We start from the raw sequence: 16,828 nt of genomic DNA on the forward strand, positions 1-16,828 counted from the left end.
GTTACTGTGTGTTCGTTACTGTGTGTTCGTTACTGTGTGTCCATTACTGTGTGTCCATTACTGTGTGTTCATTACTGTGTGTTCCTTACTGTGTGTCCATTACCGTTTGTCCGTTACCGTGTGATTGTTACTGTGTGTCCATTACTGTGTGTTCGTTACTGTGTGTCCATTACCGTGTGTCCGTTACCGTGTGATTGTTACTGTGTGTCCATTATTGTGTGTTCATTACCGTGTGATCGTTACCGTGTGATCGTTACCGTGTGATCGTTACCGTGTGATCGTTACCGTGTGTTCGTTACCGTGTGTCCGTTACCGTGTGTCCGTTACCGTGTGTCCGTTACCGTGTGTCCGTTACCGTGTGATTGTTACCGTGTGTCCATTATTGTGTGTTCGTTACCGTGTGTTCGTTACCGCGTGTTCGTTACCGCGTGTCCGTTACCGCGTGTCCGTTACCGCGTGTCCGTTACCGCGTGTTCGTTACCGTGTGTTCGTTACCGTGTGTTCGTTACCGTGTGTTCGTTACCGTGTGTTCATTACTGTGTGTTCTTTACCGTGTGTTCATTACCGTGTGTTCATTACCGTGTGTTCTTTACCGTGTGATCGTTACCGTGTGTCCGTTACCGTGTGTTCGTTACCGTGTGTCCGTTACCGTGTGTCCGTTACCGTGTGATCGTTACTGTGTGTTCGTTACCGTGTGTCCGTTACCGTGTGTCCGTTACCGTGTGTCCGTTACCGTGTGATCGTTACCGTGTGTCCGTTACCGTGTGTTCGTTACCGTGTGTTCGTTACCGTGTGTCCGTTACCGTGTGTTCGTTACCGTGTGTTCGTTACCGTGTGTCCGTTACCGTGTGTTCTTTACCGTGTGTTCTTTACCGTGTGTCCGTTACCGTGTGTTCGTTACCGTGTGTTCGTTACCGTGTGTTCTTTACGTGTGTTCATTACCGTGTGTTCTTTACCGTGTGTTCGTTACCGTGTGATCGTTACCGTGTGATCGTTACCGTGTGATCGTTACCGTGTGTCCGTTACCGTGTGTTCGTTACCGTGTGATCGTTACCGTGTGTTCGTTACCGTGTGTTCGTTACCGTGTGTTCGTTACCGTGTGTTCGTTACTGTGTGTTCACAAAATATAGTCAATATAAAGTCTAATATGTTAGTCCATCATCACTTTGATGAGCAGGTTTTGCTTGGAAAATAGCTATTTTTACCTCAATGGGAATAGCTGGTAAAAAAAAGTGTTTTTGGTGTGTGTGTGTGTTTTGTTCTCATGTTGTTTTGTGTTTCTGACAGATGTTGTGCTCAGGGAAAACAAGATGTTCTGATATTCCTGTACTTTGTGTTTGTTTCCACAGAACAGCTACCCCATCTGGGAAGACTTTATCAGCAAGGCTGGGAAACTACAATCTCAACTCAGGTGAGTCATCATTATTACCACAGGTAGACCTTCAACAAGACTACAGTCAGGACCATCTCATTATTACCACAGGTAGACGCTCATTATTACCACAGGTAGACCCTCATTATTACCACAGGTAGACCCTTAACAAGACCACAGTCAGGACCCTCTCATTATTACCACAGGTAGACCCTCATTATTACCACAGGTAGACCCTCATTATTACCACAGGTAGACCCTCAACAAGACCACAGTCAGGACCATCTCATTATTACCACAGGTAGACCCTCATTATTACCACAGGTAGACCCTCAACAAGACCACAGTCAGGGCCATCTCATTATTACCACAGGTAGACCCTCAACAAGACCACAGTCAGGACCATCTCATTATTACCACAGGTAGACCCTTAACAAGACCACAGGTAGACCCTTAACAAGACCACAGTCAGGACCCTCTCATTATTACCACAGGTAGACCCTCATTATTACCACAGGTAGACCCTCATTATTACCACAGGTAGACCCTTAACAAGACCACAGTCAGGACCATCTCATTATTACCACAGGTAGACCCTCATTATTACCACAGGTAGACCCTCATTATTACCACAGGTAGACCCTTAACAAGACCACAGTCAGGACCATCTCATTATTACCACAGGTAGACCCTCATTATTACCACAGGTAGACCCTCAACAAGACCACAGTCAGGACCCTCTCATTATTACCACAGGTAGACCCTCATTATTACCACAGGTAGACCCTCATTATTACCACAGGTAGACCCTCATTATTACCACAGGTAGACCCTCAACAAGACCACAGGTAGCCCTTAACAAGACCACAGTCAGGACCATCTCATTATTACCACAGGTAGACCCTCATTATTACCACAGGTAGACCCTTAACAAGACCACAGGTAGACCCTCATTATTACCACAGGTAGACCCTCATTATTACCACAGGTAGACCCTCAACAAGACCACAGGTAGACCCTCATTATTACCACAGGTAGACCCTCATTATTACCACAGGTAGACCCTCATTATTACCACAGGTAGACCCTCATTATTACCACAGGTAGACCCTTAACAAGACCACAGTCAGGACCATCTCATTATTACCACAGGTAGACCCTCAACAAGACCTCAGGTAGACCCTCATTATTACCACAGGTAGACCCTCATTATTACCACAGGTAGACCCTTAACAAGACCACGGTCAGGACCATCTCATTATTACCACAGGTAGACCCTCATTATTACCACAGGTAGACCCTCAACAAGACCACAGTCAGGACCCTCTCATTATTACCACAGGTAGACCCTTAACAAGACCACAGTCAGGACCCTCTCATTATTACCACAGGTAGACCCTTAACAAGACCACAGTCAGGACCCTCTCATTATTACCACAGGTAGACCCTCATTATTACCACAGGTAGACCCTCATTATTACCACAGGTAGACCCTCATTATTACCACAGGTAGACCCTCAACAAGACCACAGTCAGGACCATCTCATTATTACCACAGGTAGACCCTCATTATTACCACAGGTAGACCCTCATTATTACCACAGGTAGACCCTTAACAAGACCACAGTCAGGACCATCTCATTATTACCACAGGTAGACCCTCATTATTACCACAGGTAGACCCTCATTAATACCACAGGTAGACCCTTAACAAGACCACAGTCAGGACCATCTCATTATTACCACAGGTAGACCCTCATTATTACCACAGGTGGACCCTCATTATTACCACAGGTAGACCCTCATTATTACCACAGGTAGACCCTCATTATTACCACAGGTAGACCCTCATTATTACCACAGGTAGACCCTCATTATTACCACAGGTAGACCCTCAACAAGACCACGGTCAGGACCATCTCATTATTACCACAGGTAGACCCTCATTTTTACCACAGGTAGACCCTCATTATTACCACAGGTAGACCTTCATTATTACCACAGTCAGGACCCTCTCATTATTACCACAGGTAGACCCTCAACAAGACCACAGTCAGGACCATCTCATTATTTCCACAGGTAGAACCTCATTATTACCACAGGTAGACCCTCATTATTACCACAGGTAGACCCTCATTATTACCACAGGTAGACCCTTAACAAGTGTCATGCTGTAGAGAGCTGTCTCCAACTGTCCGTCATTATTGGTTCTGCCCCAACGTCCAACCTCTACCCACCTATCTGAGATCTGTAATGTGTGGAATTGTAGGGCAGCTGTGGTTGACCTACGGTGTAGTTGCTAATAGTGTTGGGCAGCTGTGGTTGAACTACGGTGTAGTTGCTAATAGTGTTGGGCAGCTGTGGTTGAACTACGGTGTAGTTGCTAATAGTGTAGAGCAGCTGTGGTTGACCTACGGTGTAGTTGCTAATAGTGTAGAGCAGCTGTGGTTGAACTACGGTGTAGTTGCTAATAGTGTAGGTTCTAGGCCTAGTTCTACTCCATGGTTCTCTGTGCTGAGTCTGTGAGTCTGTGAGTCTGTGAGTCTGTGAGTCTGTGAGTCTGTGAGTCTGAGTCTGTGAGTCTGAGTGTTGAGGGGTTGCTGAAGGATTGTCTCACCTAGGCCTAAACCCCCTCACCCCCATACCAGACACTGAAGTGCAGGACTCTGTGATCTTTGCTGTGTCTGGGTGGAATTGTATGGCAGCTGTGGCTGTAACAGGATGGATGTCCTCCCGAGTGGAGCAGCGGTCTGGCACGGAACCCAAACCGGCTGCGCCCGTGCGCCATCATGCATAAATGTATTTAGTCCCCCCACACCAAATGCGATCACGACACGCAGGTTAAAATATCATAACAAACTCTGAACCAATTACATTAATTTGGAGACAGGTCGAAAAGCATGAAACATTTATGGCAATTTAGCTAGCTAGCTTGCACTTGCTAGCTAATTTGTTCTGGGATATAAACATTGAGTTGTTATTTTACCTGAAATGCACAAGGTCCTCTACTCCACCAATTAATCCACACATAAAACGGCCAACCGAATCGTTTCTAGTCATCTCTACTCTTGCCAGGCTTTTTCTTCTCTTGACTTTATATTGCGATTGAAAACTTTCATAAATTAGGTGCATTACCGCTACTGACCTCGTCCATCTTCAGTCACCCACGTGGGTATAACCAATGAGGAGATTGCACGTGGGTACCTGCTTCTATAAACCAATGAGGAAATGGGAGAGGCAGGACTTGCAGCTCGATCTGCGTCAGAAATAGAACTGACTTTTATTTTAGCCCTTGGCAACGCAGGAGCTCGTTCGCGCTAGCTACTACCTCTACCCACCTCTCTGGTGATCTCTGCTGGGTAGAATTGGAGGACAGGCTGATTGGCAGCGTATCTTACTCTGTAATAATGTTAGGGTCGGCTGAAGTGCTCTGTCATTTAGCTGTCCTCTTCCACACTGCCTTCTAGGAAATTATCTAATTATAGTTTTTAAATCCATCCGTTGCTTTTTTGTTGCAAAATAGGTTATTTTTACAACTTCCCCCGACATAATGTTTCATAAAGTGCATCCCAAAGTGCATCATTTTCCCTATATAGTGCACAGTAGTATCCAACAGAGACTAACACAACCAGAGGTTTCCCCTGTAGTGGCTCTCCCTTTAAATAGAATGGAATGTGCTTGTGGAGAGTGTGCGTCTGTATGTCTTTGTGTGTGTGTGTGGGCGGGTGCATGTGTGTGTGTGTGTATTTTTCCGCCAGAGACTAGCAACACACCCTTGTGTGTAGTGGTTAGCTCCAACCCGCTACAACACAGTCTGTGGTAATACCATTACAGGTTGATAAGGACAGTGTTGTTCCTGGTCAAACGGATGTTAGTCATTTCATATCAGACGTAGAACTTTTGAGTTGATAAAGAATTCTGTTGTTCTGGGACAGACTCTACGTCCCAAATGGCGCCCTATTCCCTATATAGGGCACTACTTTTGACCAGGGCCCATAAAAGTAGTGCTCTATATACCGTTGAAGTCGGAAGTTTACATAAACTTAGCTTGGAGTCATTAAAACTCGTTTTTCAACCACTCCACAAATTTATTGTAAACAAACTATAGTTTTGGCAAATCGGTTAGGACATCTACTTTGTGCATGACAAAAGTCATTTTTACAGACAGATTATGTCACTTATAATTCACTGTATCACAATTCCAGTGGGTCAGAAGTTTACATACACTAAGTTGACTGTGCCTTTAAACAGCTTGGAAAATTTCAGAAAATTATGTCCTGGCTTTAGAAGCTTCTGATAGGCTAATTGACATCATTTGAGTCAACTGGAGGTGTACCTGTGGATGTATTTCAAGGCCTACCTTCAAACTCAGTGCCTCTTTGCTTGACATCATGGGAAAATTAAAAGAAATCAGCCAAGACCTCAGAAAATAAAATTGTAGACCTCCACAAGTCTGGTTCATCCTTGGGAGCAATTTCCAAATGCCTGAAGGTACCACGTTCATCTGTACAAACAATAGTACGCAAGTATAAACACCATGGGACCACGCAGCCGTCATACCGCTCAGGAAGGAGACGCGTTCTGTCTCCTAGAGATAAACTTACTTTTGTGCGAAAAGTGCAAATCAATCCCAGAACAACAGCAAAGGACCTTGTGAAGATGCTGAAGGAAACAGGTACAAAAGTATCTATATCCACAGTAAAACGAGTCCTATATTGACATCACCTGAAAGGCCGCTCAGCAAGGAAGAAGCCACTGCTCCAAAACCACCATAAAAAAGACAGACTACGGTTTGCAACTGCACATGGGGGTCTGATGAAACAAAAATAGAACTGTTTGGCCATAATGACCATCGTTTTGTTTGGAGGAAAAAGGGGGAAGCTTGCAAGCCGAAGAACACCATCCCAACCGTGAAGCACGGGGGTGGCAGCATCATGTTGTGGGGGTGCTTTGCTGCAGGAGGGACTGGTGCACTTCACAAAATAGATGACATCATGAGGATGGGAAATTATGTGGATATATTGAAGCAACATCTCAAGACATCAGTCAGGAAGTGAAAGCTTGGTCGCAAATGGGTCTTCCAAATGGACAATGACCCAAAGCATACTTCCAAAGTTGTGGCAAAATGGCTTAAGGACAACAAAGTCAAGGTATTGGAGTGGCCATGACAAAGCCCTGACGTCAATCCCATAGAAAATTTGTGGGCAGAACTGAAAAAGCGTGTACGAGCAAGGAGGCCTACAAACCTGACTCAGTTACACCAGCTCTGTCAGGAGGAATGGGCCAAAATTCACCCAACTTATTGTGGGAAGCTTGTGGAAGGCTACCCAAAACATTTGACCCAAGTTAAACAATTTAAAGGCAATGCTACCAAATACTAATTGAGTGTATGTAAACTTCTGTCCCACTGGGAATGTGATAAAATAAATAAAAGCTGAAATAAATCATTCTCTACTATTATTCTGACATTTCACATCTTAAAATAAAGTGGTGATCCCAACTGACCTAAGACAGGGAATTTTTTACTGGGATTAAATGTCAGGAATTGTGAAAAACTGAGTTTAAATGTATTTGGCTAAGGTGTATGTAAACTTCCGACTTCAACTGTAGGAAAGAGGGTGTCATTTGGGCCGTACATTCTGTAACAGGTCAGTCAATATGGCCACTTCTCCATGGCCTCTGTGTGGTCTGTAGTGTAGACTATGTTGTCCAACCACACTGATCTAGTGTGGGGCCCTGGTCAAAACAAGTGGACTATGTACGGGATAGGTTGTCATTTGGGACATAGTTGTACTTGAACGTATGTTTTATGACCATGCAAAGCTGCGTAAGCCCTCGGCACGCTAAGATGACACGCTGAAACAATGTTTTCAGATCTACGTCACCTACTGTCACTATGACTACAGGTATTGTTCTCAGTGTTCCAGAGGTGTGTCACATAGCCTGGAGACTGATAGTACTCCCATCCCATGTAGATGTAATCCAAGACCAGTCAACAATCGTGTGTGTGTGTGTGTGTGTGTGTGTGTGTGTGTGTGTGTGTGTGTGTTGTGTGTGTGTGTGTGTCACAGAGAAACTACTGCTGATATCCAACACGACTAGTTAACAGCCCTGCCTACGTCTGACTAGCCCCGACCCTGAGATCTTAATCACGTGACGTACCTCAGAAGTCAAAGCACAGGGACTCTGATGAGATACCTAGATTTCAGACGGCTCCTTTCCACACACTGCAGCCAGACAAGACATTCCAAACATTTCAACAGCCTAGCCGTTCAGACTTATAGTTCTACTATGATGAAAAGCGGAAGGCTGTAGGCCCTATCTCTGTTATCGCGGTCATTAAAGGCCATTACCAGAGATGTTAAAGCGAGGCCCGTGGCCAGACACAGAGAGGACCCACATTCTTCTTATCTTGTTGTGAACGAACATCAGCTAACAGTATAGGCCTAACAATGCTTTAATAACTAGCAACCCCTGGCCTTTTCCCTTGAAACAACAGTAGATCTCAGATAGAGATAGCTAACGGCTTCAACCAGGCCCAACAGTATTTGCATCCCAAATGGCACCCTATTCCCTAAAGTGCACTACATTTGTATCGTACTGCACCATAGGGAATAAGGGGTGTGGTTTGGGACGCTGCCCATGGCTAATCATGTGCCCGGTCGGTGGGTCGGTACATGTGTGTTCACTTCAGCTAAGGGTAGTTTAAATGAGGGCCAAAGCGTGACCAGCTGGATTCTGCTTCTGTTTCCAGGGCGACCGTGGTGGCAGCTGCAGCCTTCCTGGATGCCTTTCAGAAAGTGGCTGACCTGGCCACCAACACACGAGGTAGGACCATGTACCTGTCCTGGGGTGGGGTGGGGGGGGGGGGGGGCACCAACACACCAGGTAGGACCATGTACCTGTCCTGTCCTGGGGTGGGGTGGGGGGAGTGGATGACCTGGCCACCAACACACCAGGTAGGACCATGTACCTGTCCTGGGGTGGGGGGGGGGGGGGGGAGTGGCTGACCTGGCCACCAACACACGAGGTAGGACCATGTACCCGTCCTGGGGGGGGGGGGGGGGGATGACCTGGCCACCAACACACGAGGTAGGACCATGTACCTGTCCTGGGGTGGGGGGGGGGGGGGGGAGTGGCTGACCTGGCCACCAACACACGAGGTAGGACCATGTACCCGTCCTGGGGTGGGGTGGGGGGAGTGGCTGACCTGGCCACCAACACACGAGGTAGGACCATGTACCTGTCCTGGGGTGGGGGGGGGCACCAACACACCAGGTAGGACCATGTACCTGTCCTGGGGTGGGGTGGGGGGGTATGACCAACACACGAGGTAGGACCATGTACCCGTCCTGGGGGGGGGGGGGTTGACCTGGCCACCAACACACGAGGTAGGACCATGTACCCGTCCTGGGGTGGGGGGGGGGGGGGGGGGGAGGGGAGCCTGTGGGGGTATGAGGTGCAGGAGGTCTTCAACATAGGCAGTCATACAGTCCCATAGACAATGGGAGCAGAATCGGCGGAATTAGGAAGTCTGTTCTACTGTTCTGTTGTCCTGTTGTTCAAGCTGAACGTCCTGGGATGGAATCCTGTGTGAAGTTGAACATCCTGGCGGAGGTGGATTTACTAGGTTATAGTTAGCCCACTACAACATGTGGTAATTATTAGGCTATAGTTAGCCCACTACAACATGTGGTAATTATTAGACTATAGTTAGCCCACTACAACATGTGGTAATTATTAGACTATAGTTAGCCCACTACAACATGTGGTAATTATTAGACTATAGTTAGCCCACTACACTACAACATGTGGTAATTATTAGACTATAGTTAGCCCACTACAACATGTGGTTATTAGTAGACTATAGTTAGCCCACTACAACATGTGGTAATTATTAGACTATAGTTAGCCCACTACAACATGTGGTAATTATTAGACTATAGTTAGCCCACTACACTACAACATGTGGTAATAAGTAGACTATAGTTAGCCCACTACACTACAACATGTGGTAATTAGTAGACTATAGTTAGCCCACTACACTACAACATGTGGTAATTATTAGACTATAGTTAGCCCACTACAACATGTGGTCATTATTAGACTATAGTTAGCCCACTACAACATGTGGTAATTATTAGACTATAGTTAGCCCACTACAACATGTGGTCATTATTAGACTATAGTTAGCCCACTACATCATGTGGTCATTATTAGACTATAGTTAGCCCACTACAACATGTGGTAATTATTAGACTATAGTTAGCCCACTACAACATGTGGTAATTAGTAGACTATAGTTAGCCCACTACAACATGTGGTAATTATTAGACTATAGTTAGCCCACTACAACATGTGGTAATTATTAGACTATAGTTAGCCCACTACAACATGTGGTAATTATTAGACTATAGTTAGCCCACTACAACATGTGGTAATTATTAGACTATAGTTAGCCCACTACACTACAACATGTGGTAATTATTAGACTATAGTTAGCCCACTACAACATGTGGTAATTATTAGACTATAGTTAGCCCACTACACTACAACATGTGGTAATTAGTAGACTATAGTTAGCCCACTACACTACAACATGTGGTAATTATTAGACTATAGTTAGCCCACTACAACATGTGGTCATTATTAGACTATAGTTAGCCCACTACATCATGTGGTCATTATTAGACTATAGTTAGCCCACTACAACATGTGGTAATTATTAGACTATAGTTAGCCCACTACAACATGTGGTAATTATTAGACTATAGTTAGCCCACTACACTACAACATGTGGTAATTATTAGGCTATAGTTAGCCCACTACACTACAACATGTGGTAATTATTAGACTATAGTTAGCCCACTACACTACAACATGTGGTAATTATTAGACTATAGTTAGCCCACTACAACATATGGTAATTATTAGACTATAGTTAGCCCACTGCAACATGTGGTGATTATTAGACTATAGTTAGCCCACTACAACATGTGGTAATTATTAGACTATAGTTAGCCCACTACAACATGTGGTAATTACTAGACTATAGTTAGCCCACTACAACATGTGGTAATTATTAGAATATAGTTAGCCCACTACAACATGTGGTAATTAGTAGACTATAGTTAGCCCACTACAACATGTGGTAATTATTAGACTATAGTTAGCCCACTGCAACATGTGGTGATTATTAGACTATAGTTAGCCCACTACAACATGTGGTAATTATTAGACTATAGTTAGCCCACTACAACATGTGGTAATTAGTAGACTATAGTTAGCCCACTACAACATGTGGTAATTACTAGACTATAGTTAGCCCACTACAACATGTGGTAATTAGTAGACTATAGTTAGCCCACTACAACATGTGGTAATTATTAGACTATAGTTAGCCCACTACAACATGTGGTAATTATTAGACTATAGTTAGCCCACTACAACATGTGGTAATTACTAGACTATAGTTAGCCCACTACAACATGTGGTAATTATTAGACTATAGTTAGCCCACTACAACATGTGGTAATTAGTAGACTATAGTTAGCCCACTACACTACAACATGTGGTAATTATTAGACTATAGTTAGCCCACTACACTACAACATGTGGTAATAAGTAGACTATAGTTAGCCCACTACACTATAACATGTGGTAATTAGTAGACTATAGTTAGCCCACTACAACATGTGGTAATTATTAGACTATAGTTAGCCCACTACATCATGTGGTCATTATTAGACTATAGTTAGCCCACTACAACATGTGGTAATTATTAGACTATAGTTAGCCCACTACAACATGTGGTAATTACTAGACTATAGTTAGCCCACTACACTACAACATGTGGTAATTAGTAGACTATAGTTAGCCCACTACAACATGTGGTAATTATTAGACTATAGTTAGCCCACTACATCATGTGGTCATTATTAGACTATAGTTAGCCCACTACAACATGTGGTAATTATTAGGCTATAGTTAGCCCACTACAACATGTGGTAATTATTAGACTATAGTTAGCCCACTACAACATGTGGTAATTATTAGACTATAGTTAGCCCACTACAACATGTGGTAATTATTAGACTATAGTTAGCCCACTACAACATGTGGTAATTATTAGACTATAGTTAGCCCACTACACTACAACATGTGGTAATTAGTAGACTATAGTTAGCCCACTACAACATGTGGTAATTATTAGACTATAGTTAGCCCACTACAACATGTGGTAATTATTAGACTATAGTTAGCCCACTACAACATGTGGTAATTATTAGACTATAGTTAGCCCACTACAACATGTGGTAATTATTAGACTATAGTTAGCCCACTACAACATGTGGTAATTAGTAGACTATAGTTAGCCCACTACAACATGTGGTAATTAGTAGACTATAGTTAGCCCACTACAACATGTGGTAATTATTAGACTATAGTTAGCCCACTACAACATGTGGTAATTAGTAGACTATAGTTAGCCCACTACAACATGTGGTAATTAGTAGACTATAGTTAGCCCACTACACTACAACATGTGGTAATTATTAGACTATAGTTAGCCCACTACACTACAACATGTGGTAATTAGTAGACTATAGTTAGCCCATTACACTACAACATGTGGTAATTATTAGACTATAGTTAGCCCACTACACTACAACATGTGGTAATTACTAGACTATAGTTAGCCCACTACACTACAACATGTGGTAATTATTAGACTATAGTTAGCCCACTACAACATGTGGTAATTACTAGACTATAGTTAGCCCACTACACTACAACATGTGGTAATTATTAGACTATAGTTAGCCCACTACACTACAACATGTGGTAATTATTAGACTATAGTTAGCCCACTACAACATGTGGTAATTATTAGACTATAGTTAGCCCACTACAACATGTGGTAATTAGTAGACTATAGTTAGCCCACTACAACATGTGGTAATTAGTAGACTATAGTTAGCCCACTACAACATGGGGTAATTAGTAGACTATAGTTAGCCCACTACAACATGTGGTAATTATTAGACTATAGTTAGCCCACTACACTACAACATGTGGTAATTAGTAGACTATAGTTAGCCCACTACACTACAACATGTGGTAATTATTAGACTATAGTTAGCCCACTACAACATGTGGTAATTATTAGACTATAGTTAGCCCACTAGTTGGCTGTGGAATGTTCCAGGTCCTCGTAGGAGAGATGATAGAAAGACTAGTGTTAACCTATCAGCAGCCTACCACAGTGATTCTTGGCTCCTTGCAGTACTGTGGCTAATGGTTTCTTGAGCAGCCTGCTTGAATTATTTGGACCCAGGTCTGTCTGCTGGTGCAGTGGCGGCCATGTTGTTTTAAGGGGTTGTGCAGGGGTGGGGAATATGAAGGGATCAGGTGGTTGATCCTGTGGGTAGTAAATCCCTCAGGCTGCTGTTTGAAGCCGTGATACCGCCCTCTCTCTGCCCACACGGCCCTCTCCACCCTACACACACACACACACACACACACACACACACACACACACACACACACACACACACACACACACACACACACACACACACACACACACACACACACACACACACACCACATCTGGCATCAGTAGGCTACACTTCATCATACAGGGAACTAGTGATGGGGGGGAAAAAATCGATACAGCTACAAACCGGGATATATATTTTTACGATACATCATATTGTATCGGTTTGACAATATCGCACTATTATTTTTGCGCTAATTGTCTGTAGCTGCACCAACACTACAGTATTTATCCTTCATAGCTAGTTGTCTGTAGCTGCACCAAAACTCCAGTATTTATCCTTCATAGCTTGTTGTCTGTAGCTGCACCAAAACTCCAGTATTTATCCTTCATAGCTAGTTCTCCATCTTCTTTTTAAACAGGGAGACTATTTGTTTTCAGCACATTTATATCTATGCTGGATGTAGAACGTTAAAGAGCTGCTGGCTGTATAAAGAGCTGCTGACTGTATAAATAATTGCTGGCTGTATAAAGAGTTGCTGACTGTATAAAGAGTTGCTGACTGTATAAAGAGCTGCTGGCTGTAGAAAGAGCTGCTGACTGTAGAAAGAGCTGCTGACTGTAGAAAGAGCTGCTGGCTGTATAAAGAGCTGCTGACTGTATAAAGAGCTGCTGGCTGTATAAAGAGCTGCTGACTGTATAAAGAGCTGCTTCCTGTATAAAGAGTTGCTGACTGTATAAAGAGCTGCTGACTATAAAGAGCTACTGACTGTATAAAGAGCTGCTGGCTGTATAAAGAGCTGCTGACTGTATAAAGAGCTGCTGACTGTATAAAGAGCTGCTGGCTGTATAAAGAGCTGCTGACTGTATAAAGAGTTGCTGACTGTATAAAGAGCTGCTGACTGTATAAAGAGCTGCTGGCTGTATAAAGAGCTGCTGACTGTAGAAAGAGCTGCTGGCTGTAGAAAGAGCTGCTTCCTGTATAAAGAGCTGCTTCCTGTATAAAGAGCTGCTTCCTGTATAAAGAGCTGCTTCCTGTATAAAGAGCTGCTGGCTGTATAAAGAGCTGCTGACTGTATAAAGAGTTGCTGGCTGTATAAAGAGCTGCTGACTGTATAAAGAGCTGCTGACTGTATAAAGAGCTGCTGGCTGCATAAAGAGCTGCTGGCTGTAGAAAGAGCTGCTGGCTGTAGAAAGAGCTGCTGGCGGTAGAAAGAGCTCCTGGCGGTAGAAAGAGCTGCTGGCTGTATAAAGAGCTGCTGGCTGTATAAAGAGCTGCTGGCGGTAGAAAGAGCTGCTGGCGGTAGAAAGAGCTGCTGGCGGTATAAAGAGCTGCTGGCTGTATAAAGAGTTGCTGGCTGTATAAAGAGCTGCTGGCTGTATAAAGAGTTGCTGGCTGTATAAAGAGCTGCTGGCTGTATAAAGAGCTGCTGGCTGTATAAAGAGCTGCTGGCTGTATAAAGAGCTGCTGGCTGTATAAAGAGCTGCTGGCTGTATAAAGAGCTGCTGACTGTATAAAGAGCTGCTGACTGTATAAAGAGCTGCTGGCTGTATAAAGAGCTGCTGGCTGTATAAAGAGCTGCTGACTGTATAAAGAGCTGTTGGCTGTATAAAGAGCTGCTGACTGTATAAAGAGCTGCTGGCTGTATAAAGAGCTGCTGACTGTATAAAGAGCTGCTGACTGTATAAAGAGCTGCTGACTGTATAAAGAGCTGCTGACTGTATAAAGAGCTGCTGGCTGTATAAAGAGTTGCTGGCTGTAGAAAATCCATTCTCATCCTGGCAGGCTGTCACTTCCACCTGTACACAGGGCTATTAATAGAAGCTCAGCGACACACACATTCATCAGGCACTGACGGAACACACACACACACACACACACACAAGTCTTTTCCTGTAGCCACTCCGGCTGGTTTAAGGACAGAAGCAGTACTAGAGTTTTATGATGACTGATGATGCAGCAGTATCAGAGCAGAGTAGCCCCAGTCAGAGAGGTAACACTAGGCTATAGTAGTAGAGTCAGAGAGGTAACACTAGGCTATAGTAGTAGAGTCAGAGAGGTAACACTAGGCTATAGTAGTAGAGTCAGAGAGGTAACACTAGGCTATAGTAGTAGAGTCAGAGAGGTAACACTAGGCTATAGTAGTAGAGTCAGAGAAGTAACACTAGGCTATAGTAGTAGAGTCAGAGAGGTAACACTAGGCTATAGTAGTAGAGTCAGAGAGGTAACACTAGGCTATAGTAGTAGAGTCAGAGAGGTAACACTAGGTTATAGTAGTAGAGTCAGAGAGGTAACACTAGGCTATAGTAGTAGAGTCAGAGAGGTAACACTAGGCTATAGTAGTAGAGTCAGAGGTAACACTAGGCTATAGTAGTAGAGTCAGAGAGGTAACACTAGGCTATAGTAGTAGAGTCAGAGAGGTAACACTAGGCTATAGTAGTAGAGTCAGAGAGGTAACACTAGGCTATAGTAGTAGAGTCAGAGAGGTAACACTAGGCTATAGTAGTAGAGTCAGAGAGGTAACACAAGGTTATAGTAGTAGAGTCAGAGAGGTAACACTAGGCTATAGTAGTAGAGTCAGAGAGGTAACACTAGGCTATAGTAGTAGAGTCAGAGAGGTAACACTAGGCTATAGTAGTAGAGTCAGAGAGGTAACACTAGGCTATAGTAGTAGAGTCAGAGAGGTAACACTAGGCTATAGTAGTAGAGTCAGAGAGGTAACACTAGGCTATAGTAGTAGAGTCAGAGAGGTAACACTAGGCTATAGTAGTAGAGTCAGAGAGGTAACACTAGGCTATAGTAGTAGAGTCAGAGAGGTAACACTAGGCTATAGTAGTAGAGTCAGAGAGGTAACACTAGGCTATAGTAGTAGAGTCAGAGAGGTAACACTAGGCTATAGTAGTAGAGTCAGAGAGGTAACACTAGGCTATAGTAGTAGAGTCAGAGAGGTAACACTAGGCTATAGTAGTAGAGTCAGAGAGGTAACACTAGGTTATAGTAGTAGAGTCAGAGAGGTAACACTAGGCTATAGTAGTAGAGTCAGAGAGGTAACACTAGGCTATAGTAGTAGAGTCAGAGAGGTAACACTAGGCTATAGTAGTAGAGTCAGAGAGGTAACACTAGGCTATAGTAGTAGAGTCAGAGAGGTAACACTAGGCTATAGTAGTAGAGTCAGAGAGGTAACACTAGGCTATAGTAGTAGAGTCAGAGAGGTAACACTAGGCTATAGTAGTAGAGTCAGAGAGGTAACACTAGGCTATAGTAGTAGAGTCAGAGAGGTAACACTAGGCAATAGTAGTAGAGTCAGAGAGGTAACACTAGGCTATAGTAGTAGAGTCAGAGATAACACTATGTTATAGTAGTAGAGTCAGAGAGGTAACACTAGGCTATAGTAGTAGAGTCAGAGAGGTAACACTAGGCTATAGTAGTAGAGTCAGAGAGGTAACACTAGGCTATAGTAGTAGAGTCAGAGAGGTAACACTAGGCTATAGTAGTAGTCAGAGAGGTAACACTAGGCTATAGTAGTAGAGTCAGAGATAACACTATGTTATAGTAGTAGAGTCAGAGAGGTAACACTAGGCTATAGTAGTAGAGTCAGAGAGGTAACACTAGGCTATAGTAGTAGAGTCAGAGATAACACTATGTTATAGTAGTAGAGTCAGAGAGGTAACACTAGGCTATAGTAGTAGAGTCAGAGAGGTAACACTAGGCTATAGTAGTAGAGTCAGAGAGATAACACTAGGCTATAGTAGTAGAGTCAGAGAGGTAACACTAGGCTATAGTAGTAGAGTCAGAGATAACACTATGTTATAGTAGTAGAGTCAGAGAGGTAACACTAGGCTATAGTAGTAGAGTCAGAGAGGTAACACTAGGCTATAGTAGTAGAGTCAGAGAGGTAACACTAGGCTATAGTAGTAGAGTCAGAGAGGTAACACTAGGCTATAGTAGTAGAGTC

General features: G+C 43.7%; 1 protein-coding gene across 12 annotated transcripts in view; it reads left to right on the top strand.

Moving 5' to 3' along the window:
- LOC129856856 (protein MTSS 1-like) overlaps positions 1-16,828 on the top strand; it is a 209,358-nt gene that overhangs the window by 3,006 nt on the left and 189,524 nt on the right. For 10 of the 12 annotated variants that reach the window (XM_055924574.1, XM_055924584.1, XM_055924580.1 and 7 more), the window contains exons 2-3: positions 1,350-1,411; positions 8,127-8,200. In XM_055924574.1, the coding sequence (XP_055780549.1) occupies positions 1,350-1,411; positions 8,127-8,200 (136 nt within the window). Of the gene's footprint in view, positions 1-1,349; positions 1,412-8,126; positions 8,201-8,578; positions 8,602-8,746; positions 8,764-16,828 lie in introns of those variants that run through there. The other 2 variants (XM_055924582.1, XM_055924583.1) reach the window with 2 other exon arrangements.

The sequence above is a fragment of the Salvelinus fontinalis genome, chromosome 6 (assembly GCF_029448725.1).
Source record: "Salvelinus fontinalis isolate EN_2023a chromosome 6, ASM2944872v1, whole genome shotgun sequence".
Classification (NCBI taxonomy): Eukaryota; Metazoa; Chordata; class Actinopteri; order Salmoniformes; family Salmonidae; genus Salvelinus; species Salvelinus fontinalis.